The sequence below is a fragment of the Entelurus aequoreus genome, linkage group LG25, assembly GCF_033978785.1.
Source record: "Entelurus aequoreus isolate RoL-2023_Sb linkage group LG25, RoL_Eaeq_v1.1, whole genome shotgun sequence".
NCBI lineage: Eukaryota > Metazoa > Chordata > Actinopteri > Syngnathiformes > Syngnathidae > Entelurus > Entelurus aequoreus.
The window spans coordinates 5,799,791-5,827,118 of NC_084755.1; the positions used below are offsets into that span (position 1 = coordinate 5,799,791).

Sequence of the window (27,328 nt, forward strand, 5' to 3'; positions counted from 1 at the left end):
CATTAATATGCAAAACGTATGCTGATCATCAAAACGCCTGCACTACTGTGAGGAGAAAAATTGCAAATATAATTATTAAGCACGTGCAATGTGATTTATCAACACAACACCATTATTTAGCACATGTCAGGAGGTCACACACGGCTACAAGATCAGACAATGTACATACGACAATTCTCCGTCCAACGTGTGTGTCAACATTTTGGACGGTAAAAACAAAAAATATTAGACATATCGTCCTTTCAGCAATTTTCTTTTATAATTGTATTGCTGCTAGGGGACTTATGGGGGTTATTAAAATGAATTCAATAGATGCATTTTGGTGTATGCTGACAACATTTTTTTAAGTCGTTTTTATTTTTGTATTTAAAAAATATATTACTGCAACTTTCATTGTGCATTTTCTTGCGTTTGAGTCATTTCGGACGCACAAATGTGCTAGTGCTTTGATCCACAGCCTCGCATACTGAATTAAATGTCAGTGTGCACATGTTTGTGTTGTCTCGATTGAAGAAGAGTAAGTGATTATTACATTGTAACAGAAGTGTAGATAGAATATGTTCAAACAGAAAGTAACAATATATATTAACAGTAAAAGAACAAGTAGATTAATAATCCATTTTTTTACTGCTTTTCCCTCATAATTTGCAATAAGAAACATATATTTATTGTATCATAAGATGTTGTGTTAAATTAAAGCCAATTATAATTTTTTTGTGATCCCCTTTATTTTGTGAAGTATTGACATACATGTTGGTACCAGTACATAGGACGGGCAGGATTCGGTTAGTGCCCAAAAAGTACTGGATTCAATACCCATCCCTACACGTGGTTGCTAGGGATGTCCGATAATGGCTTTTTGCCGATATCCGATATGCCGATATTGTCCAACTCTTTAATTACCGATACCGATATCAACCGATACCGGTATCAACCGATATATACAGTCGTGGAATTAACACATTATTATGCCTAATTTGGACAACCAGGTATGGTGAAGATAAGGTACTTTTTAAAAAAATGAATCAAATAAAATAAGATAAATAAATTAAAAACATTTTCTTGAATAAAAACGAAAGTAAAACAATATAAAAGCAGTTACATAGAAACTAGTAATTAATGAAAATTTGTAAAATTAACTGTTAAAGGTTAGTATTATTAGTGGAGCAGCAGCACGCACAATCATGTGTGCTTACGGACTGTATCCCTTGCAGACTGTATTGATATATATTGATATATAATGTAGGAAGCGGAATATTAATAACAGAAAGAAACAACCCTTTTGTGTGAATGAGTGTGAATGAGTGTAAATGGGGGAGGGAGGTTTTTTGGGTTGGTGCACTAATTGTAAGAGTATCTTGTGTTTTTTATGTGGATTTAATAAAAAAAATTTTTTTAAAAAACGATACTGATAATAAAAAAAACGATACCGATAATTTCCGATATTACATTTTAACGCATTTATCGGCCGATAATATCGGCAGACCGATATTATCGCATCTCTAGTGGTTGCTATTTAGTTTTAAAAAATAAAATGAAGAAGTCACTGCCATGGAAACTGTTCCACGTGGCATGGTGAGATGTGAAAAAGTATCTATTGCGGGGTCTCACCATACTGAGTCACCAGGCTAATAGCCACACCGGGTACCGCTTCCACCAAGCTCCCTAAGAAGTTGAAGGTTGGCAAGAAGGACTTCACATTGAGCTGGTCAATCACCTGCAGGAAAAATGAACAGAGACCAACAGGATTTCATGTGACACCATTTTCAGAAGCCGTGTTGAGCAATCAATACTACTATAAATACATTTTCTATAACTCGCTTAGAATTTCTCACTGTTAGATAAAAAGCACCTGCTCAATTTCCACCACCATACATTCTGAACACTTTTCATGCTCCAATGCACAACGCATGGGTGTCAAACTCTGGCCCGCGGGCCAAATGTGGCCCGCCGTGTAATTTAATTTGGCCCTTGAGGAAATATCAAATTAACATTAGAGCAGGCTAGCCGGTATTATACAGTGGCGGTGCCGCTGTAACACCGCATTCACCGCTAATACTCATACTTGCCAACCCTCCCAATTTTCAGTGCCCCTCTCGAAAGTCTCCCGGGGCAACCATTCTCCCGATTTCCACCCGGACAACAATATTGGGGGCGTGCCTTAAAGGCACTGCCTTTAGCGTCCTCTACAACCTGTCGTCACGCTTCTTTTCCTCCATACAAACAGCGTGCCGGCCCCTGTCACATGATATATGTGGCTTCTACACACACATAAGTGAATGTAAGGCATACTTGATCAACAGCCATACAGGTCACACTGAGGGTGACCGTATGAACAACTTTAACACTGTTACAAATATGCGCCACACTGTGAACCCACACCAAACAAGAATGACAAACACATTTCGGGAGAACATCCGCACCGTAACACAACATAAACACAACAGAACAAATACCCAGAACCCCTTGCAGCATTAACTCTTCCGGGACGCTACAATATACACCCCCCCGCTACCATTAAACCCAGCCCACCTGAGCCCCGACATTAATGAACTAGCATCCCAGAAAAGATGGCAGGTATCTGGCTTGGGCACATCAGATTACATCGCAAACTGAGCAGTAAAAAGGTGGTTGATTTAATCATTGTTATTTTATTTTCAAATTTATTATTAGCCTGTGGAAAAAGTTTATGTTGATATTTACCTCAGAAGGCTACAAATAGAAAAGAGGCATTCAATGTTTTATTTAAATTGTAATTAATATACCATTGATGTTTTTTCGTTTGTTTTTTGAAAGTTGATTTTGCACTATTAAGTTATATAAGCGTTGCTTGTTCCATATTCAGTGTTAAAGCAAATCAGTGTAGCAAACTGAGCAATAATTAACGTTTTATTCATGCACTTTCTCTTGCTACTTCAAGGTTTGAATGTTTGATTCATTCATTATTGTTATTTTATTTTCAAATGTATTATTAGCCTGTGGGAAAAATGTGTTTTGATATTTACCTCAGAAGGCTGCAAATAGAAAAGAGGCATTACATTTCTATTTAAATTTTATTGGATATGCCATTGATATTTTTTTATTATTATTATTTGAAACTGGATTTTGCATGTCACTATAAAGTTATACAAGCCTTGCTTGTTCAATATTCAATGCAAAACTTGTTTGGGTCCCTATTAAAAGGTTCATTTGTTCAACCTTGGCCCGCAGCTTTGTTCACTTTTACATTTTGGCCCACTCTGTATTTGAGTTTGACACCCCTGCTCCAATGCAATAAATTAAATCTGTCTGCACTTCTACCTGGTGTTCTACCGCTCTGTCATCGGCTTTACTATTTTCCACCGGCTGTTGCCGTCTTTACCACCATTGCCTCCCACGTGGGTTACACAACAGCAGCAAGGGGAGACATGCACATGTTGTGTTTACTAAACAACTGCGGGGGGGGGGATGTGTTTTGCAGTGTTGAGCATGCATGTGCTGCAACATGTTCCCTTACCTTTTTGTCGATTTGATCCAACACAAAGCGCAGTGGCAGCTCGCTCTGAAGCTCTAAAAGCAGTAGAACCAGAACTGACAGACCCACACACACAAATTAGAAGCGTTAATCAAACACAGCAAAAAACAAAATGTAAGCAAGTCTAAAGGCCTACTGAAATGATTTTTTTTATTTAAACGGGGATAGCAGATCTATTCTATGTGTCATACTTGATCATTTCGCGATATTGCCATATTTTTGCTGAAAGGATTTAGTATAGAACAACGACGATAAAGATTGCAACTTTTGGTATCTGATTAAAAAAAGGCTTGCCCCTACCGGAAGTAGCGTGACGTAGTCAGTTGAACATATACGCAAAGTTCCCTATTGTTTACAATGATGGCCGCATGAAGTGAGAGAGATTCGGACCGAGAAAGCGACAATTTCCCCATTAATTTGAGCGAGGATGAAAGATTTGTGGATGAGTAAAGTGCAAGTGAAGGACTAGTGGGGAGTTGAAGCTATTCAGATAGGGAAGATGCTGTGAGAGCCGGGGGTGACCTGATATTCAGCTGGGAATGACTACAACAGTAAATAAACACAAGACATATATATACTCTATTAGCCACAACACAACCAGGCTTATATTTAATATGCCACAAATTAATCCTGCATAAAAACACCTACGTGTTTGTTATGCTAGCTCCTAGCTCCTCTGCTAGCTCCTAGCTCCATAGAACACGCCAATACAATTCAAACACCTGATCAACACACACAATCACTCAGCCCAAAAGACCGTTTACCTAACCCAAGGTTCATCAAGCTTATATATTTTTAAAAAGTTACGTACGTGACGCGCACATACGGTCAAGTTATCGAATGTTTAGCAGCCAAGGCTGCATACTCACGGTACCTGATATTCAGCTGGGAATGACTACAACAGTAAATAAACACAAGACATATATATACTCTATTAGCCACAACACAACCAGGCTTATATTTAATATGCCACAAATTAATCCTGCATAATAACACCTGCGTGTTTGTTATGCTAGCTCCTAGCTCCTCTGCTAGCTCCTAGCTCCATAGAACACGCCAATACAATTCAAACACACCTGATCAACACACACAATCACTCAGCCCAAAAGACCGTTCACCTAACCCAAGGTTCATAAAGCTTATATATTTTTAAAAAGTTACGTACGTGACGCGCACGTACGGTACGGTACGTGTTATGCTAGCTCCTAGCTCCTCTGCTAGCTCCTAGCTCCATAGAACACGCCAATACAATTCAAACACATGATCAACACACACAATCACTCAGCCCAAAAGACCGTTCACCTAACCCAAGGTTCATAAAGCTTATATATTTTAAAAAAGTTACGTACATACGCAAAAAAAAGCCAAAGCTGCATACTCACAGTAGCACGTCTGCGTCTTTGTCATCCAAATCAAAGTAATCCTGGTAAGAGTCTGTGTTGTCCCAGTTCTCTACAGGCGTCTGTGTATCGAAGTCAAAAGTCCTCCTGGTTAGAGTCTCTGTTATCCGAGTTCTTCCATCTTGACTGCATCTTTCGGGAATGTAAACAAAGAAGCGCCGGCTGTGTACTGTTGTGGCTGACTACGTTCGAAAAATACGTCCATTTCGCACCGACAACTTTCTTCTTTGCTTGCTCGGCTTCCTTCTCCATAATGCAATGAACATGATTGAAACAGATTCACGAACACAGATGTCCAGAATACTGTGGAATTATGAAATGAAAACAGAGCTTTTTCGTATCGGCTTCAATGTGGAAGGCATACCCGTGTTCGCCGGGCTACGTCACACGCATACGTCATCCTCAGAGGCGTTTCGAACCGGAAGTTTAGCGGCAAATTTAAAATGTCACTTTATAAGTTAACCCGGCCGTATTGGCATGTGTTATAATGTTAAGATTTCATCATTGATATATAAACTATCAGACTGCGTGGTCGGTAGTAGTGGGTTTCAGTAGGCCTTAAGGGCCTGATATACTAACACCCAAATAAATAGCATGTGCAAACAATACAATTGCCTTTACTATTAGTGGTGGTTTTGCGGGTGATCTACTAAGACTGCGTGTACAATTGATAGTGCTAGACTGGTGCAGACCGCACTATTTAAATGAGGATTTCACCATGGAAACACTCATTTCCCTTCGCATTTATGGCATGATGTGCTCCAATCTGTGGCATTTTGTCATAGTGACATGCAGCACACAACTATAAAAGGTAGCACTTTTTCTAGGCTAGATTGAAGCGCGATACAGACAACAAGATCTACTTTTAGCATGTGCTCTGGGAGGCGCTGCAGTGTAACTTGAAGAGTGCGTCTGGAATGATCCAGATGCAAGAAAATGTAAATAGCAACAAGTTTTTTCATCGTAAGTGTCTCCTGTATGGAAAAAAACCTAACGCATTAAAAAAAAATGCCAGCAGACACGAAAAGGAATCAATTGAATTTGTTTCAATCAGCCTCTTAAAGGCAACCTAATATGCAAAAGCAACTTTTCTTACCTATTGCTGCCTGTTTTTGTGTATTTGGGATCTGCGGGAATCCCGAACATTTGAAACCAAACCATAAAGGCACTGCAGAGATATTTATAAAACAATCTTGCTTTTCTTCATATTTCCTCCAAATGAGCTCTTTGGAATTTTCCCCATTAGTGACGTTTTTTCCCCAATTGTGACATCAGCAGATATCTCCATATATGGTAGAAAAGTACTTAAAGTGCAAAGTCCGCCATTGTTGTCCGCACTTTAGTAAATAAGCTCCTTTTTCTCTTATTGTGGGGCAGACTGGCTCATACATGCACATGTATCCTCCGCTGTTGCCATTTCTAATACGAAGTAGTGTATAGTTGTAACTTATATATCTCTGAGTTTCACGGTTTCAGTCTTGATAAATCACATTGCACGTGCTAAACGATTATATGTGCATGTCCCCTTCCAGTTTTGCGGGCGTCTGATGGTCAGCATATATTCTGCACATGCATGAAGGCAGACATGCTAAAAGGATTGTTCTTTTTTTTTGCACATTTAAGACACAATCCTCTGCACACAAACTTAGTAGATCAGTTTTGCGTACGCTATCAGGTTTTCAAGTATTTTATTACACGCAAACCTTTTGTAGATCAGGCCCTAAATGTTTGAAATCGCTAAAAATGACCATATTTTGACTTTTTTTTTTACATTGCATTACTTACAATAAGTAAAATAATCCGACAGAACAAAAAAATGCATCGACTTCTTCATTGATTGACAACAACAGTATTAACTAGAATTTGCAATTCTGGTAGGAATTGCGTGTGAATGCCCTATGTGCACAATCCACCGAGACGCTTGAGTGGAACTGAAATGCTTGAATGTCCAGGGTGAGTGGAGTGTGTGGATGTTAGAACCGTTCGAATCGGGTGAGAAATGTTGGATATGGAGAGGTATGTACTGTATACTGCCCATTCATTTTCAATGGGGGGACATTTCTGGTAATTCCGGGTAATCAGGGAAGTTGATCATGCGGTCTTGAATGTCCAGGGTGAGTGGAGTGATTGGCTGTAGGAACGTGGGATATACAGTAGATTGTGTAACGCCCACTCACTGTCAAAGGGGAGAAAATTACCGGAAATTCCAGGTAAACCGGGAAGTTTGGGGAAGGGAAAACATGTTTTTCGTTCGAAATTTGAACAATAGTGTGGGTTGATGGTTCAAAGGTCGAAATCCGATTAAAAATGGCGCAAAATCTTGAGAATTTAGGGCATTGTATAAATATGAATCAGTCCATTCATTTGAATGAGAATTTCCTAGAAATTTGGGAATTTCTGAAAAAAAAATTAATTTTTGCAAACATAGGTAATACAACAATTGTTCTAGATGATATGAATGGGTTGGTGTTGAAATTTTTCGAAACGGTGTAATGGCCATAGGGGTCCATCGATATATATATATATATATATAATAAATTGCCAGTCACAGTTAACTTGTGCTCAGCTGGGAAAATAAATATATATATATACTTATTGTCATCCATTTACTTATTATAAACTGTTACAGGCGTATTTAATAATCTTGTTAATATTAAATATGTACGTAAATAATATGTGGGGATATAAAATGCATCCGGTTCTATCAGACCGGGCGGAAGCGGAAAGTGACGTCACTAACCACCTGGAGCACCTGTCAGACGCAGTGTTTTTTTTGCCACGGAGCCACTTCTTGGAATAATCTGCCTTTTGACTTTTTTGGTGTGCTTTCCATTGGCCTGTGGAGAACCGGGAGAACAGGGACTCTTTCCAGGAGGACTTTGAGTTGGATGCGCAGTCTCGGTACCGTGAGTACACTGCTGCGGCTTTCAAACAATCATCGCTTGCCCGTACGTGCATGTCACGCTACGTGCATGTCACGTACGTAACTTTTGGGACTTTGGGGAAATATATGTGTTGTATGAACTTTGGGCTGTGGGATTTAGTGTGTTGTGTAGGTGTTTGATTTATATTGGCGGGTTATATGGACGGGAGGGGGGAGTTGTTTGCTATGCGGGATTAATTTGGGGCATATTAAATATAAGCCTGATTGTTTTGTGGCTAATAGTTATACATGTCTTGTGTTTATTTAATATATTAATCATTCCCAGCTGAATATCAGGTCCCACCCGTGACTCCTTAATTGCGTAGTGGCAAAGACACCCGGGGAACTTGGGTGCGTTTGTTACAGAGTGGTGGCCCGTACGGGGGGAGCGGGGCTTAGTGTATCATTGATATCAGCGGCTCATATTTTCGTTGTTTTTTTGCGAAACACGTTAAGGGGAATAAGTAGTACATAAACATTATTTGTCTTGTTAAATATAAATGTATATTGGGTTCACTTTTTTCCTAAATAGTCAGCAGTGTGACACACACTCCTATTGTGTCACCATTTTTTCTACATTTTGATACAGATATACATCCATTTTCTGGTACATAAAGACATACTATTTTTATACATTTACACACATAGACACTTACATATACGACAGTTAATAAATACTTACACATAATTAGGTTAATTGGAGCAATGTCAACCAGCAGCCACTCCCTAATGGAGGAAGATGACAGACAGGACTTTGCTGATGCAGCCCAGGACTCAACTCCGCCCCTTGACCCTTTCCGCCATGTCACCAGTAGGCCCAATCCAAATGGTGTTGCTGAGCTGACTAACTTGCTGGACTCTATGTATTTAGAACAGTCCAGACAGGAGGCGGCAGCAGAGGAAGAGGATGGGGTGGAACCAGAAGCTGTCCTAGAGCAACTTCTAACGCTGCAACAACGAGTGGACATTCTGGATAACCGACTCACAGAAGCGGTCGACAGCACCCTTAACCGGGAGGATGGACTTAGGGCAGCGATGGAGGCCATGGCGGCAGAGATGAAAGCGTATGTGGACACGAAGGTGCAGAACTTCGACCAAGCTGTCGCAGCATGTCTGCGTCGAAGAGATGAAAGGTGGGGAGAGGAATTGAAAAATACCCTTGCTAAAACCCGAAGGTTTTGGCGACCGGCTAGCTTCTCCACTCCTGCAGCCGCCATACCAGTCCACCACCACCCGCCTGTCCGAGACATCACCTTCCCTATTACACCTGCTGTCACCGCCAGGCCACCTGCTGTCACCATTGCACCTGCTGTCACAGCCAGACCACCTGCTGTCACCATTGCACCTGCTGTCACCACCACTGCACCTGCTGTCACTGCCAGACCACCTGCTGTCACCGCCATTACACCTGCTGCCACAGCCAGACCACCCATCAGGATGGAGTTTCCCCAGTTTGGAGAGTCCAGAGGCTCGGCCGATGTCACCGATTTCATCGAACAGTGTGAAAACTTTTTAGCACTCCGCCCTCTGAGCGATGCTGAGCTGGTGGGAACACTCAATGCTGTCTTAAAAGGTCCTGCCAGGAGTTGGTGGTCGGCAGCCCGCAGTACCATAACCAGCTGGTCTACATTTAAGCAGTCTTTCCTGGAAGCCTTTTTGCCAACTGACTACCAATCCGAGATTGAGATGCAGCTCCACTCCATTCTTCAAACTCCTAATCAGTGCTTGCGAGATTTCGCATATGATTATCGTGCCCTCTGCCTGAAGTGGAGACATGACATGGAGGAAGCCGAGATCGTGCGCCGCATACTCGGTGCCTGCAATCCCAGGTTGGCCAGTAGTCTACGTGGAATCGTGACAACGGTAGAACAGCTGGTCAAGGTGGGCTCCCTGATTGAACGAGATTGGACAAATAGTAAAGACTATTGGAGTCGTGTCCAACAAAGCAACCCTCCAAAAAGATCTGGCAAGAAGATGGAGCATGGGCCGAGTCGAAGTGGGGCCGACCTTGCCGCTGCTATGGGCGAACAATCCCTCCTGGTGGTCCCTGTTAGCATGCGCAGCTCTAAAGGAGATGGAGTCCTGGACTCCGGATGCACGTACTCACTAATGAGTCATACGCTGTGGAAGGCTGTGAGGAAGTGCGGCGAGGTTCTGGAGCCAAGCGGCATTCCAAAGTTTGTCATGGCAAATGGACAAATAAACCAAGCAGTTGGAAAAGCCACCCTGCTCCTCAATCTGCATGACTGTCATACCACCCTACAGATTCATGTGATGGCTGATGGCCACTTATGTATGCCCTTGTTGTTAGGTCTCGACTTCATGACCACATCACAAATGGTACTCAAACCTCATCTCAAGAGGTATGTCATGCCCGGAGGGAGAGAATTCAAATTTCTCCCCAAAGGCAGAGAAATGCTTCGCTGGACTCACCCAGGTTCCTCCATTAATTTTTACATGGCCATAAATGAAGAACCCCAAGTTAATCAGTCTGCCATCCCCCTCCTCGAATCCCAACCTGAGGTGGTGCGACCACTGCTGCAGAAGTGGCCAACTGTGTGGACTGAGACTACTGGGGCCACCAGGGTAATTAAACATCAAATCACCACCATGGATGAGATGCCTGTGAGGAAGCGGGCTTACAGAGTGTCCAGTCAAAAACAAGAAATAATCGAGGAACAAATCAAAAAAATGATCAGCACTGGAGTGATAGAGCCATTAACATCTCCGTGGGCCTCTCCTGTTGTTCTGACACCCAGGAAGGATGGAACACCCCGATTCTGTGTGGACTACAGGGGCTTGAACGCCAAAACCCAGCATGACGCCTATCCCATGCCCCTCATACATGAGATCCTGGAGTCATTGCAAGGTGCAAAATATTTCAGCTCCCTTGACCTGCAGAGTGGCTACTGGCAGGTTGCCATGGATGAGGATAGCAAGCCAAAGACTGCCATGATCACACATCTGGGCCTATATCAATTTAAAGTCATGCCATTTGGACTGCGCAATGCTGGGGCGACCTTCCAGCGTTTAATGGAGACAGTTCTGGGTGAGCTTAGGGGAAGGATCTGTTTCGTGTACATTGATGACATCATTGTGTTTTCACAAACAGAAGAACAACACCTGCTTGACCTTGAAGCGGTGTTTGCAAAATTACAACAAGCAAACCTTACACTCAACATCAAGAAATGCCACCTGCTTCAAGATCAGCTCACCTTCCTTGGACACCTAATATCAGGCAAAGGAGTGGAAGTAGATCCGGAAAAAATATCAGCAATAACTGCATACCCCCCTCCCACAGACTTGAAGAGTCTTCAGAGGTTTCTTGGCATGGTCGGCTGGTACCACAAGTTCATCCCCAGGCTGGCCGACATTTCGTCTCCTCTAAACCAACTAAAGAAGAAGGATGTTCCTTGGGAGTGGAGTCCTACCTGCCAGGAGGCCTTTGACCACCTCAAATCCCTTTTACAGTCTCCACCAGTGCTTGCTCAGCCCCATCCACAAATCAGTTTGCAGGTTCACTGTGATGCCAGTGACTTGGGCCTCGGCGCGGTCCTGATGCAACGCCTTGAAGGTGAAGAACGGCCAATTGCCTTTGCCTCCAGAGCGCTCCAAGGAGCTGAAGTCCGCTACTCCACTGCCGAAAAAGAGTGCTTGGCTGTGGTGTGGGCAGTTGAGAAGTGGAGACATTTCCTCGAGGGAACAACTTTTGATGTCTTCACGGACCACAGTGCTCTTGCCTGGGCATTCAACTGCCCTAAGACTTCGTCCCGACTTACACGATGGACGCTGAGACTACAGGGATTCACATTCAGAGTCCATTACAAGAAGGGCTGCTGCAATGTGGTACCGGATGCATTGTCACGGGCACCCCAATCACCAGAAGGGAAGATTTGCCTTGTTGTTCCGAAAACCTACTGGTCAGATCTCCCCAGCACACTGCAAGATCTTTCTGAGGCTCAAAAAACTGATACAACATGTCTGGAATGTGGACCTTCTGTTGACCAACCTACACCTGGCCGGATCCACTATCAACTTCAGCAAGGGGTGTGGTACCGGGGAGTACCATCTAAGTATGGCGGCTTCAATTATCAGCTGGTAGTGCCATTGTCTCTGGTGCCGCAGTTCCTGGCCTACTTTCATGACAGTCCATTCGGAGGACATCTGGGGAGAATGAAGACGCTCTTGAAGATTCTGGAAGTAGCTTGGTGGCCGACAGTAAGGAAAGACGTCTGGAGTCACGTCCAAGCATGCAGGACTTGTCAACAATACAAAAACCCCAACGACAAGCCAGCTGGACAACTCCAGTCCTCTACTGTCAACGCCCCAGGAGAGATGCTGGGGGTGGACTTCATGGGACCTTTTCCCCTCAGTAAGGACCGGAACTCTGTGCTGATGGTGGTGGTGGACTACTACTCCAAGTGGGTAGAGCTTTTTGCCCTGAAAGATGCCAAAACTCCCAAGGTCTGCCAAATTCTCAAAAATGACATTTTCACTCGCTGGGGAGTTCCCACATATCTTGTGTCTGACCGAGGGCCACAGTTCACAAGCCAACTGATGTCCCGTCTGTGCGAATCCTGGGGGGTAACCCATAAACTAACCACAGCTTACCACCCCCAAACCAACATGACAGAACGAGTCAATCGCACCCTCAAGACTATGATTGCCGCCTTCGTAGGGAACCATCATCAAGACTGGGATAAGTGGCTGCCTGAATTCCGGTTTGCCCTTAACACCGCTGTCCATGAGACGACTGGTTCAACCCCTGCCAGGTTGACTCTCGGGCGGAATCTGATGGGACCCCTGGAACGACTGGTGCTCAAAGCTCCACCACCACACACATCTGCATATCACACCATACTTACACACACACACCTAAAGGAGGAAGTGGAGAGACATGTAGGCGCGTCCAAAGCTCGACAAGCCAGATATTATAATGCACGACACAAAGATGTACACTTTGTAGTTGGGGATCTGGTCTGGATTAGGGCGCACCCACTTTCCAAAGCTTCAAGTAAATTCTCTGCCAAACTAGCACCCAGATGGTTAGGTCCTGTGCGGGTAGAGAAGAAGTTGGGTCCTGTAAATTACAGTATTCGTTGGTTGACTGATAAGTGTAAGGTGGATACTATTAATGTGGTAAACATGAAACCCTATTATGGTCCCCATAAGCCGCTGGCTGGGGGGGGGGGAATGTAATGGCCATAGGGGTCCATCGATATATATATATATATATATAATAAATTGCCAGTCACAGTTAACTTGTGCTCAGCTGGGAAAATAAATATATATATATACTTATTGTCATCCATTTACTTATTATAAACTGTTACAGGCGTATTTAATAATCTTGTTAATATTAAATATGTACGTAAATAATATGTGGGGATATAAAATGCATCCGGTTCTATCAGACCGGGCGGAAGCGGAAAGTGACGTCACTAACCACCTGGAGCACCTGTCAGACGCAGTGTTTTTTTTGCCACGGAGCCACTTCTTGGAATAATCTGCCTTTTGACTTTTTTGGTGTGCTTTCCATTGGCCTGTGGAGAACCGGGAGAACAGGGACTCTTTCCAGGAGGACTTTGAGTTGGATGCGCAGTCTCGGTACCGTGAGTACACTGCTGCGGCTTTCAAACAATCATCGCTTGCCCGTACGTGCATGTCACGCTACGTGCATGTCACGTACGTAACTTTTGGGACTTTGGGGAAATATATGTGTTGTATGAACTTTGGGCTGTGGGATTTAGTGTGTTGTGTAGGTGTTTGATTTATATTGGCGGGTTATATGGACGGGAGGGGGGAGTTGTTTGCTATGCGGGATTAATTTGGGGCATATTAAATATAAGCCTGATTGTTTTGTGGCTAATAGTTATACATGTCTTGTGTTTATTTAATATATTAATCATTCCCAGCTGAATATCAGGTCCCACCCGTGACTCCTTAATTGCGTAGTGGCAAAGACACCCGGGGAACTTGGGTGCGTTTGTTACAACGGTTGAAAAATGTTGACGTAGTAACAGTTTGAAATTTCATTGGTATTTCGGAGATCCTGGAATTTCGGGAAAACCGGGAATTTTTACGCAAAAAAACCATGATACATTTTGTTGTCCCAATTACGAAGAATGTTTTTGAAGGTGGAATGGTCAAAAACGGTTGAAAAATATGGACTGTGAAAACCTTCCAGAAAGAGGTGAAAATAGGGGCTTCGTCAAACCGGGAATTCTGGGAATTTTTTTAAATTTGAAAATTGGTAGTTTGAGTGTTCAAGGTGAGTGGAGTGTGTGGATGGCGGAACGGTTCAAATCGATTGAGAATTGTGGAAATTGGGCAAGTTTGAAAAATGGCACATTCATTTGCCAATGGGAAAAGTGACCCGTAAAACCAGGAATTCTGAGAAATTGGTTTTTTTTTATATTTTAAACGTTTTTTTTTACTGGAACGGTTTTGATCGAATGAAAACTGTGAGCTGTGGAGCGCGCCAAAGTTTTGTGGCGGACAAATAATAATAAATAGATAGTTAGAAATGAAATACTGCTATCTAAGTAAGTATTCAACATCTCAACTAAGTGTCAAGCTCTCAGGTTAATTGCAGTACATGCCTGATTAAATTAAAAGTCTCAGGCATATTGCTTTATGTTTCTTTATTTTCGCAAAATGCATAAAATATAGGGTAAGGCTTAGATACAGGTGAGGTTCAGGTTACAAAATCTTCATGTATTCTTAGTTGAAAGAGAAGATCCGGTGCAGTAGACCGAGTATTACAGCAAAGCGGTTCCTAAGGCATTCTGAGACTGCATCCATAATCTTTCATGTCATTTGCATTCAGACTTTTTGCTCAGCATTAAAAAAAATGTCAGTTCACCAAGGGGTCAGCATTTAGAAAGAATAAAGAAATATCTGCACAAAGCAGCCTAATTTAATCATCAAAATACAAAGATACATAACCCTTAGAGCGCAGTAGAGGAATATGAAATCAATTAGTTCTACACTGTAGCAGTTAGTGTTACGGGTCAAGAAAGTTGTGTTTATGTTTCTGTAATGTGTAATGGGCCAAGTGCGAGGAGCTTGCATGGAAATGCACAAGCAATGGATTGAAGGCGTGCTGCTATCTCATTGAGGTTGGCTGTCAAGGATTTACCGACTTTTACGAAACCTTTAAAGGCCTACTGAAAGCCACTACTAGCGACCACGCAGTCTGATAGTTTATATATCAATGATGAAGTCTTAACATTGCAACACATACCAATACGGCCGGGTTAACTTATAAAGTGACTTTTAAAACTTCCCGGGAAATATCCGGCTGAAACATCGCGGTATGATGACGTATGCGCGTGACGAAGTCAGAGTAACGGAAGTTATGGTACCCGTAGAATCCTATACAAAAAGCTCTGTTTTCATTTCATAATTCCACAGTATTTTGGACATCTTTTGCAATTTGTTTAATGAACAATGAAGGCTGCAAAGAAGACAGTTGTAGGTGGGATCAGTGTATTAGCAGCGGACTACAGCAACACAACCAGGAGGACTTTGTTGGAGCGCTAGCCGCGCTAGCCTCCGACCTCACCTTGACTTCCTACGTCTCCGGGCCGCCAAACGCATCGGGTGAAGTCCTTCGTCCTTCTGCCGATCGCTGGAACGCAGGTGAGCACGGGTGTTGATGAGCAGATGAGGGCTGGCTGGTGTAGGTGGAGAGCTAATGTTTTTAGCATAGCTCTGTGAGGTCCCGTTGCTAAGTTGCTAAGTTAGCTTCAATGGCGTCGTTAGCACAGCATTGTTAACCTTCGCCAGCCTGGAAAGCATTAACCGTGTATTTACATGTCCACGGTTTAATAGTATTGTTGATTTTCTATCTATCCTTCCTTCTATCCTTTATTTTTTTGTTTCTATATGCAGTTAAAGCACGATGCTATCACGTTAGCTCGTAGCTAAAGCATTTTGCCGATGTATTGTCGTGGAGATAAAAGGCACTGAATGTCCATTTTGCGTTCTCGACTCTCATTTTCAAGAGGATATAGTATCCCAGGTGGTTTAAAATACAAATCTGTGATCCACAATAAAAAAAGGAGAGTGTGGAATCCAATGAGCCAGCTTGTACCTAAGTTACGGTCAGAGCGAAAAAAGATACGTCCATCGCTGTCTCTCAAGTCCTTCACTGTAACGTTCCTCATCTACGAATCTTTCATCCTCGCTCAAATTAATGGGGTAATCATCACTTTCTCGGTCCGAATCTCTCTCGCTCCATTGTAAACAACGGGGAATTGTGAGGAATACTAGCTCCTGTGACGTCACGCTACTTCCGCTACAGGCAAGGCTTTTTTTTATCAGCGAGCAAAAGTTGCGAACTTTATCGTGGATTTTCTCTACTAAATCCTTTCAGCAAAAATATGGCAATATCGCGAAATGATCAAGTATGACACATAGAATGGATCTGCTATTCCCGTTTAAATAAAAAAAAATCATTTCAGTAGGCCTTTAAGATGATTAGGATCAGAGGTGCTGCACAGCAAGCCCCTGAGAAAACCTTAATGCAGTGGCCATGTCATCAATAGGGTTGTGAATTTAAAAAAAAGGGTGACTCACACGAGCCACCTGGCATGAGTCAAGGCAAAGCTGCTGATGTTGCATCAACACCCGAGATACTGGTGACTAGGGTCGTGCAATGGGACAATGTACAATAAGAATTTGGCCGACAACATCGTTACATCGTGGTCATGCATGTTGATGACACCTTCGACAGGTGTGCCGCAGATTTGACAGCGAAAAGCGAGCGAACGAGTCCTCGGCGCACCGTAGCATTCTCACTAGCGGCTAATGTCCCTCCACTGTGAAAAGCCAAGTCTAAGTCAGCAATCCTCACCTCCTTCGCGGAAAATGAATTGCATTTCTTTCAAGTAGTATTATCACTGAGGACGAGGAATAGCTAAAATTGTTCAACTACACACTGTAAGACAGAGCTATTCAGCTACATCATGAAGAGGGCTGCAGTTTCAAGAGCCCAAGGGCTCAGGGGCCGGACATTGAAATGTGGGATGTTTTGTCAGGAAGTGCCTCCGCAGGTTACATTCCTTTGAGACTTAGTTTACTCAGTTACAGAGTAAACACGTCATCTTTCACACTGCACTGTCAATACATTAATTATTCTGCCCTCGCTAGTCAATTCCAGCGCGTGTGTATCTAGTTAACAGCACGAAGAAACAGAAGCTCCAGAAGTTTTGTTGGAATTATTTTCCTTCCTCAGTTGTATTTATTTTTCTTTTAGGTTTGTAAAGACTGAAGATGGAAACATAAAATAAACATTACAAAAGTATAATGTCTATTGTGTATTTTACATGAATAAAATAGGTTTAGTGTTAATACATTCACACATCTACAAATGTTTACACGTATAGAAACTTAATAACATCTACAGTACGTCAAACATTGCACGCTATGTAATGGTATGTGACTCATCACAATTAAACCTAAGGTGTGGCTGTATTGCCCTCTACTGGTCAAATTTAGTGCTGCATGTATTAAACGAGCTCTGGTAGCCAGAGTTTTACTCTTAGACCAAAAAAACAACATGACAAAGACATCACAAAGTCAGCAATTATATTTTATATTTGTATGCACAATATCTGACAAAGATTTGACCAAGATTGGTAATGAAGCTTACACGGGTGTATTTCTACCATTGTTGCTGCATGTCTACAACACTCTTAAAAGGTCCGACAGGAACCAATGACTCGAGCACTTGCTCAGGGTAGAACATTCATACTTTGTTTTCCAGACATTTTCAAAAGTTCGATTTTCGCAATTCATTTTGATATTTTTATTTTAGGTTTGAATGAATAGTCTTCTTTTACTTCCCTGCTGGTTTATTGTGACACAATCCTGGCTGTTGCCCCCTGTGGGTTGGCGGGAGTACTGGATACATGAGCAACCCTAGTTTGAATGGTTTCATCAAGCCTATTTGGCGGCGGGCCGAATGAAAAACTTTGGCGGGCCGGATGTGGCCCGCGGGCCGCCTGTTTAATAGGTCTGCCATAGGAGGACACGCTAACCACAAGCTAGAGCTCTTGAATAGAAACAATGGTGGGCGGATGGATCCAAATATCAACTCCGGTCGCTCCCAGTCTGTGGAACGCTCTCCCTGACCACCTGAGGGCACCACAGACTGTGGATGCTTTTAAAAAAGGCTTAAAACCCCTTCTTTAAAAAAAAAAAAAAAAAAAATTTTTAGATATACGCATACTAGTTCTAGCTATTAGGCTGTTCTAGTTTTTATTTTTTTTATTTTTATTATTTTTTTATTTATTTTAATACACTGTAGCACTTTGAGGTTGTTTGCTCAATGTAAAGTGGTTTTTACAAATAAAATCTATTAGTATTATTATTATTATTAACTGAAACGATAGCAAGTATAGTAACAGTATACTGCATGGTCAATACGACAGTGTTAGATCGATATTTTGTTTTTGTCGTTTTTGCTATTGTTTACAAGGAAATAAATCCACGGACACAGGAGGGCTTTAAGGGCAAACACCAAAAGACGTAAATAAGAGCCAATAGCAGGAAACAATTTGGACATTTAGACTGACTAAACTATTAACAGTAAATTAGCAAGGAGATGAATATTTATTTTACCGCATACGTCAGCAAGTTAGGAGCCTTTGTAGCTCTGCTTTTTAATGGTTTTATGATAATTTACGTACCAAATAATAAATAGTGATATATCATGTTGTTGCAGGAGCCAAAATACCTGTGGCGGTGGGGGCGTGGTCACCATGAAGTCATTGTGTAATTTGCATAGTTTGCTATAGGATTTTCTTTAAAAAGGCTAAAAAATGTATAGAAACATTTAAAAACAAATATGTTATTATTAATTAGTATTAATGTTGCTCTATTTTCAATGGTTGCTGCTTATTGTACAAAGTACTTTGTGGAGAATTGTTTTAAGTGTCTGGAGACCTTTTTGTCATTTTGTCTTTATTAAAAACAACTAGCAACCTTTTTCTGCTGCTATAAAATGTACTGGTGTTGAGAGACTCTACTTCTGTTCCTCCATGTCCCCGACGAAGAGACTTGCTTGGCGCTGCTGCTGCTCCAGTTGGACTTTTTCCTCCTTAAAAGCCGCCACTGTCCTCCTAATATTTGCACATTTTGTAGATGACTGTCCACGGGTATATTAAAGTTACGTCCACATCACAGACATGCTGACAATGTTCCAAACAATGGCGTGCGTCTCGTTTACTTCATCACAACATCCGATGTTTTCGGTGATCAAAGTGCACCAATAATATGCTGTATATATCCATTCATACCGCAACAACCATGTTTTATGTTTGTGTGATTTTGAATTGATGCTCATTTTTCCCATGATTCCAAACACACCGTCCGTGCCTGAAAGTGTTGTGTGGAGGTAAAACCTGTTGGAATTGGGCCAGTTGTTTGCATAAGATTGGCAATAAAAATTAAAAATAGCATCAGACACTCTGTGACTTGTTTGGAGGCTACAATATTAGACACTAATTTAATTTGGTTTCACGTAAAAAGTCCTTATTTCAAGCTTTGGCGGCTAAGATTTTGTCGTGGTGGTGCGCCATGTTTAGTTACATTAAGAAGAAACCTTGGGCTGCAATATGTATCGCAATATAGATTTGATGACGACAATGTGTTAAATATCAGTACAAGGTAGTTAATGTGGTAATGTATACAATAAATCACAGAAAATCATTACTCTAATCATGTATGACTGCAGATTAACTACGCCATTTATTTGGACCACATATGCTCCTTTACATTAACCATGGATGGTTACACGGTCAGTGAACAGGTCAATTCATACGCCAGGGCAAGGACGATTGAGAAGACGCCGATTGGTGTGCTTGTTTTTAACATACTGTATATGACGTGTATTCAAGTAAAACAGTTGGAAAACATTTTCCTGTATAACAGACATTATGACAATAAGCTGTCAAAATATTAGGGACTTTTTCAAATTAAAGGGGCTAATTGCAACTCGCAACACCATTAGATAGCTTATGTAACCATCAGTGCTTTGACAGCACACATTTGTTTTACAATTGTCTATATTTCTCACAATTACTAAGTTTGCATAATAAAAAAAACTTCAAATAAAATAAAATATTTGGTGTTTACGGATGTTTGTATTCTTTCAGTTTTGTAAATTCCCCAAAACGTCACCATTGAGTCTGTTTAGCTGATTGGAGATCTAGCTTGCGCAGCTAGTGGGTCCATGACCATGACTTTTGTCTTGTTTGATCCGCCGTTTTACTGGCGTGTCACAGGCGCAGTTCGGAAACAATTAAGGTATGTAAATAAACATTTACAGAATATTTCTGTGTAAATAACTCATTCCACAACGTACATGTATATATCTGCGGCTAATACATGGAAAATATTTTTTCCTTAAAATTTGGCGGGTGCGACTTATATACGTCATGTTAATTGTGAGTACTCAAAATTCACTAGTTTTTAGCGATGATGTGTGCATATAGTATACATGTGAGAGGGTTCTCTCTTTACCTTGGTCCACCTTTTCCAAAGTAGCTGAGTCCAGTGTTGTGTGAAGCATCCCTGGGGATAGAACAATAATGACAGGCTGAATTTTATGTGGCCTACAAAAAAAGATGCAGCACACACACTATCAATTATGACCCGTCCTCCTTGTCCCACAATATTCTGGCCTTTTATGCTGACATAACAAAATGTTCCACATTGTTACTGTAGTTTTATTTCGTAACCAGCAATTTATGGCTCCATCTCTATATTGTTAAGTTCCATACCCAACAGAGAGGTTATAAACTGCATGGAGACTTGGTGGTCCTGTTGGAGCAACTCTCTCAAGGCTCCAGGAGAACACTTCAGCACCCCACTGATAGCCGACAAGGCATACGACTTCCTGGCTGACTGGAACAAATGTGTAAGACAATTTATCAAAAAGCTTTCAGTGAAAAATGACACCCAAGAAATTACCGTATTTTCCGGACTATAAGGCGCACTTAACATCTTTTTTTCCCCTCAAAAGTCGACAGTGCGCCTTATGACCCGGTGCGCCTACTGTACGTAATAATTCTGGTTTTGCTTACCGACCTCGAAGCAATTTTATGGTGTAATGATAAGTGTGACCAGTAGATGGCAGTCACACATAAGAGATACGTGTAGACTGCAATATGAAGTACCGTATTTTTCGGAGTATTAGTCGCTCTGGAGTATAAGTCGCACCGGCCGAAAATGCATAATAAAGAAGGAAAAAAACATATATAAGTCGCACTGGAGTATAAGGAGCATTTTTGGGGGAAATGTATTTGATAAAATCCAACAGCAAGAATAGACATTTGAAAGGCAATTTAAAATGTCTAAAGAATAGTGAACAACAGGCTGAATAAGTGTACGTTATATGAGGCATAAATAACCAACTGCTATGTTAACGTAACATATTATGGTAAGAGTCATTCAAATAACTATAACATATAGAACATGCTATACGTTTACCAAACAATCTGTCACTCCTAATCGCTAAATCCCATGAAATCTTATACGTCTCGTCTCTTACGTGAATGAGATCAATAATATTATTTGATATTTTACGCTAATGTGTTAATCATTTCACACATAAGTCGCTCCTGAGTATAAGTCGCACCCCCGGCCAAACTATGAAAAAAACTGCCACATATAGCCCAAAAAATACGGTTAACACCACCAACATTTTATATGTTCCATTGAAAATATAGAACATTACACAGGGCGCTCAAAAATCTATCAAAATGTTTTAGTAGGACTTTGGTAAGCTATGAAGCCACACCACTTGATGGATTGTACTGTGCTTCAACATAGGAGTATTATTATGGTGTGTATAAGGTAAGACATATTATCTGGTGTTTTGTTTTGCAATATTATGCAAAAGAAACTTTTCTTACCTTCTGGTACCTGCTGATGTGTATCTGTCCTCTGTGGGTTTTTTTTAATACATTTTGATTTCTATTTACTGTTTTAATTGGTTTTTCCCTTTAAAATCGTTTTTAATCATATTTATTTTTATATTGTTTTTATATTGGTTCTATATTTATTTATTTTTTGTTTTTATTCAGTCATTGGTGGAGCTAAGGATAATATTTGATTATTGTTTTTAATATTGTTTTTAATATTGTTGTGCAGCACTTTGGAAACATTTGTGTTGTTTAAATGTGCTATATAAATAAAGTGGATTGGATTGGATTGGATTTGGGATCTGCATAAATCCTGAAAAATTGCGCGTGTCCGCCATTGTAGTCCGTGTCCTGTAGTCGATAAGCTTCTTCTTTTTCTCTATCTTCTTGTTATGTGACATTCATCCTCCACGGTTGCCATTTCTAATATAAAGTAGTGTAAAGTTCTAACTTATATCTGTCAGTAAACTCACCATGAAAGCACTAAAACATACTGGTGTAGTGACTTTACATTATTCACCCAAGGAACTTTACTTATTACATTTCCTGTGTTGTTGTTGCACTAGTGAGCCACGGATGAGGAGATGCGGCTCCGTTATTGACTGAAGTAAAGTCTGAATGTCATTAAAACAGTTAGCGCCATCTTTTGACACTTCTTCCACTCCCGTCCTTGCACGCTACACCGCTACAACAAAGATGACGCTGTCTAAGTGGAGGCACGTAAATAAAGATGACGCTGTCTAAGTGGAGGCACGTAAATAAGACCCGCCCACAAAACGGCGCATCCTGAAGAGACTGTCAGAAAATGACTTGAAGATGATGTGTAAAACATCATTTGTGCAACATTTTGAGCAAAGAACCACCATTTCATGTTATGTAGACCACAAGGAAGTATTTTACATTTAGAAAAAAATAACAATAATATGACCCCTTTAATGCGCCTATAATCCGGTGCGTCTTATATATGAATAAAGATTGACAATTGACCATTCATCGGCAGTGCACCTTATAAGCCGCTGCGCCCTATGGTCCGGAAAATACAGTATATTTAATATGTTAAACATTAAAGGCCTACTGAAATGAATTTTTTTTATTCAAACGGGAATAGCAGATCCATTCTATGTGTCATACTTGATCATTTTGCGATATTGCCATATTTTTGCTGAAAGGATTTAGTATAGAACAACGTCGATAAAGTTTGCAACTTTTGGTCTCTGATAAAAAAAAAACCTTGCCCCTACCGGAAGTAGCGTGACGTTGTCAGTTGTTCACTCCCTCATATTTTCCTATTGTTTTCAACGCAGCTAGAGCTATTCGGACCATTACCCCATTAATTTGAGCGAGGATGAAAGATTCGTGGACGAGGAACGTTAGAGTGACGGACTAGAATGCAGTGAAATACATATTTTTTTCCGCTCTGACCGTAACTTAGGTACAAGCTGGCTCATTGGATTCCACACTCTCTCCTTTTTCTATTGTGGATCACGGATTTGTATTTTAAACCACCTGGGATACTATATCCTCTTGAAAATGAGAGTCGAGAACACGAAATGGACATTCAGTGCCTTTTATCTCCACGACAATACATCGACGAAGCTAATTAGCATGAGCTAACGTGATAGCATCTGTCTCAAATGCAGATAGAAACAAAATAAATAAATCCCTGACTGGAAGGATAGACAGAAGATCAACAATACTATTAAATCATGTACATGTAACTACACGGTTAATAGATCTCAGCCTGGCAAAGCTTAACAATGCTGTTGCTAACGACGCTAAGGCTGACTTAGCAACTTAGCAACGGAACCTCACAGAGCTATGATAAAAACATTAGCGCTCCACCTACGCCAGCCAGCCCTCATCTGCCCAGCTCATCAACACCCGTACTCACCTGCGTTCCAGCGATCGACGGCGCGACGAAGGACTTCACCCGATCGTCCGTGCGGTGGCCGGTTAGCATCGGCTAGGGCGTCTGCTATCCAAGTGAGTAATCCTTGTTGTGTTGCTACAGCCAGCCGCTAATACACCGATCCCACCTACAACGTTCTTCTTTGCAGTCTCCATTGTTCATTAAACAAATTGCAAAAGATTCACCAACACAGATGTCCAGAATACTGTGGAATTATGAAATGAAAACAGAGCTTTTTTGTATTGTATTCAATGGGGAAGGCATACCTCTGTTCCCCGGGCTACGTCACGCGCATACGTCATCCTCCGAAGGCTTTTTCAACCGGAAGTGCGGCGGGAAATTTAAAATGTCACTTAATAAGTTAACCCGGCCGTATTGGCATGTGTTGCAATGTTAAGATTTCATCATTGATATATAAACTATCAGACTGCGTGGTCGCTAGTAGTGGCTTTCAGTAGGCCTTTAAACACAGTTTAAACAGTAACACTTTGTTTGAATATTTATTCAAGTGATTCTTTGGTACCACCCGTACCACAGTTTGAGAATCACAGTCCTACTGTAAATGAGGAATGTCTAGCAACATGCATATTCTTGCCACTGGATCATTCCAGCACACCATGGCAATCAGTGCCAGCGCCCCCCAGATTGTGGTTGTCTGCTACATGTTCCACAACATAAAATGCCACAGGTGAGCGCATGATAACATTAATGTCATCATGTCATTATAGGGCGGTCTGAGACACTTTTTTACAATCACTTGCGCACGCAATTTTAGTAGTTCACCTGCAATGATATAATCCGGTGCGCCTTACTTATATATGAAAAAAGATCAAAAATAGACCATTCATCTGCAGTGCGCCTAATAATCCGGTGCGCCCTATGGTCCGGAAAATACGGTAGCCACTCCACCGAATAGGTGGCATTTGCGTCCCCTTGAAACAACAATGTCAACATGAATAGCAATGGTCAGTTAAATCAGTGCATTATCAGGTTTATAATTGAAAAAAAAGACGATTAGGTGGAATAGCCCAAATGAACACTCCAAACCTCAATGGAAACACCAACCCCTAGTAAATAAAAGCCACTAAAAGTATTCCTGTCTTATATTAAAACAATATTTCAAAGTTACTCACGGAAATGCATTTAAAGAATGTGCAGCCGCAGTATTCATGGACTTAACGAAAGCATTTGACACAATTAATCATGATACTTTAATACAAAAATTAGAACTATATGGCATCAGATGTTTGGTCTTGAACTGGGTAAGAAGCTATTTAACCAACAGGAAGCAATATGTGAAGGTGGGTGAAAATATGTCAACACGACTAGATATATCTTGGGATCAATACTGGGACCAAGGTTGTTTAATCTTTATATAAACGACATTTGTAAAGTTACAAAGGACTTAAAGTTAGTTTTATTTGCAGACGACACAACTGCTTTCTGTTTAGGAGAGAACACAGAGAAGATAGTACAAATAATAACAGAAGAAATTAACAAATTTAAAAAATGGTTTGACAAAAACAGACTATCTTTGAATCTCAGTAAAACTAAAATAGTGCTATTTGGTAACAGTAGAAAAGAGCATCATACACGAATACAAATAGACGGAGTTGACATTGAAAGGGTAAAAGAAACCAGATTTTGGGGAGTATTAATAGATGATCAAATGAACTGAAAATCTCATATACAAAATATACAACATAAGGTGGCAAAAAAGCATTTAAATAATGAATAAAGCAAACTACGTCCTGGGCCAAAAATCCCTTCATATTCTCTACTGCTCGCTAGTGTTATTGTGCAGAAATATGGGGAAAGAACTACAAATGTGCGCTACATTCGTTAACTGTGTTACAGAAAAGATCAATTAGACTGATACATAATGTTGGCTATAGAGAACATACAAACACTTTATTTATTGAGTCAAAAATATTAAAGTTTGATGATTTTGTAAAATTGCAAACAGCTAAAATGATGTACAAAGCAAACTATAACCTGCTACCAAAGAATGTACAACAATTATTCTCAACTAAAGAGGAGAAATATAATCTTAGGGGAAAATGTCATTTAAAACATTTTTATGCACGTACAACACTTAGAACATTTAGCATATCAGTATGTGGAATTAAATGATGGAATGGATTAAGTAAAGAAGTTCAACATTGTACTTTAAGAGGTTGTTCAAATGAATAGTGCTTACAAAGTACAAAGAAGAAGAATTATGAGAAATACATTCAACCTTATTGAAAAGAAGATATTCTTCATCTCAGTATGTTAATAATGATTGACTTCATTATATATTACAAAACTGTCCTATTACTCATTCACGGATGTCATTTTACTATAAAAAAAAAAGTCAGTAAATGAATGTGTATATTTGTAAACGCTCTGACGTGGGAAAGGGGTAGGCTTAAATAAGCTTTGCTTCTTCCTACATCTTTTCGCACATGATGTAAAGTGAAATGATATGAAATTGTGTGATGTGTTATGCTGGAAGTGTGTCCATGTTCCAAATAAACTAAGGAAAGAAAGAATGTCATCGCTGTCTTATATTAAAAGAATGATATTTCCAAGTTACTCACAGAAATGTCATCGCAGTCTTATATTAAAAGAATGATATTTCCAAGTTACTCACAGAGCAGTCATGGCAGTCTTATATTAAAAGAATGATATTTCCAAGTTACTCACAGAGCAGTCATGGCAGTCTTATATTAAAAGAATGATATTTCCAAGTTACTCACAGAGCAGTCATGGCAGTCTTATATTAAAAGAATGATATTTCCAAGTTACTCACAGAGCAGTCATGGCAGTCTTATATTAAAAGAATGATAATTCCAAGTTACTCACAGAGCAGTCATCGCGCTCCAACATGTCGAGCACACAGGCCACACACAGCAGCAGTCCTCCTCCCTCTGCGGGCCCCAGGCGCCCACTCCATCTGGGGTCATGTCTGAAGTGATTCTTCTCATAAATCACCTCCTTGCTTGACATGTTGCTGTAGTGACATCCTGGAAGCACACAAGACAACACACATAATAATAATAATAATAATAATAATGTGTATTAATTGTGACACAGTTCAAAGCAATGAGCTGCAATGATAAGCTAACTAGCCTAGCAAGGTGCCAATAAGTACTTTTTGTTGGATTCGTTATGTGTCACGTTACAAAATTACCCCTTTAAATACTCAAATATGCTGACATTTAGTCAAATTACCGTGTTATTAGTCGGATAGAAGGTATGAGCAGCGTCGTGAAAGCAAAGGCTATGGCGAGCTAACAGCTAACAGCTAACTGCTTTAGGTACGAAGGCGGGTCGACGCAAATGTCGACACCGTCGATACCAAGGCCATCGATACCAGCGTCTCAATATCGATATTTTTTGGTTTCTTTTCACAACTTAAAATGTGTAATTGTTTGTTGTGTAGTCCATATTGCTACAGTGTAGATACGGTTATCTTTATGAGTTGTTGTATTGTTTACTAACTCATTAAGGTGGGTCATGTGTACAACACAGCCTACACTACAAAATAAAAGCCCCAAAATGTAATGACAGTGATTTTGTATTGAAGCCCGTTTCCACCACAAGAAGGTAATAATACTCCAATGTTAAGTCATAATTAATTAATTAATTATCAGATAAAAAGTC

General features: G+C 40.7%; 1 protein-coding gene across 6 annotated transcripts in view; it reads right to left on the bottom strand.

Moving 5' to 3' along the window:
* Positions 1–27,013, bottom strand: part of LOC133642291 (meiosis inhibitor protein 1-like) — a 120,836-nt gene extending 93,823 nt beyond the window's left edge. For 5 of the 6 annotated variants that reach the window (XM_062036405.1, XM_062036403.1, XM_062036402.1 and 2 more), the window contains exons 1-6: positions 26,897–27,013; positions 26,528–26,688; positions 20,629–20,752; positions 20,369–20,419; positions 3,497–3,570; positions 1,612–1,717 (exon numbers count right to left, since the gene is read on the bottom strand). In XM_062036405.1, the coding sequence (XP_061892389.1) occupies positions 1,612–1,717; positions 3,497–3,570; positions 20,369–20,419; positions 20,629–20,752; positions 26,528–26,671 (499 nt within the window). In that variant the 5' untranslated portion in view covers positions 26,672–26,688; positions 26,897–27,013. Of the gene's footprint in view, positions 1–1,611; positions 1,718–3,496; positions 3,571–20,368; positions 20,420–20,628; positions 20,753–26,527; positions 26,689–26,896 lie in introns of those variants that run through there. The other variant, XM_062036406.1, reaches the window with a different exon arrangement.
* Between the last annotated feature and the right edge of the window lie 315 nt (positions 27,014–27,328).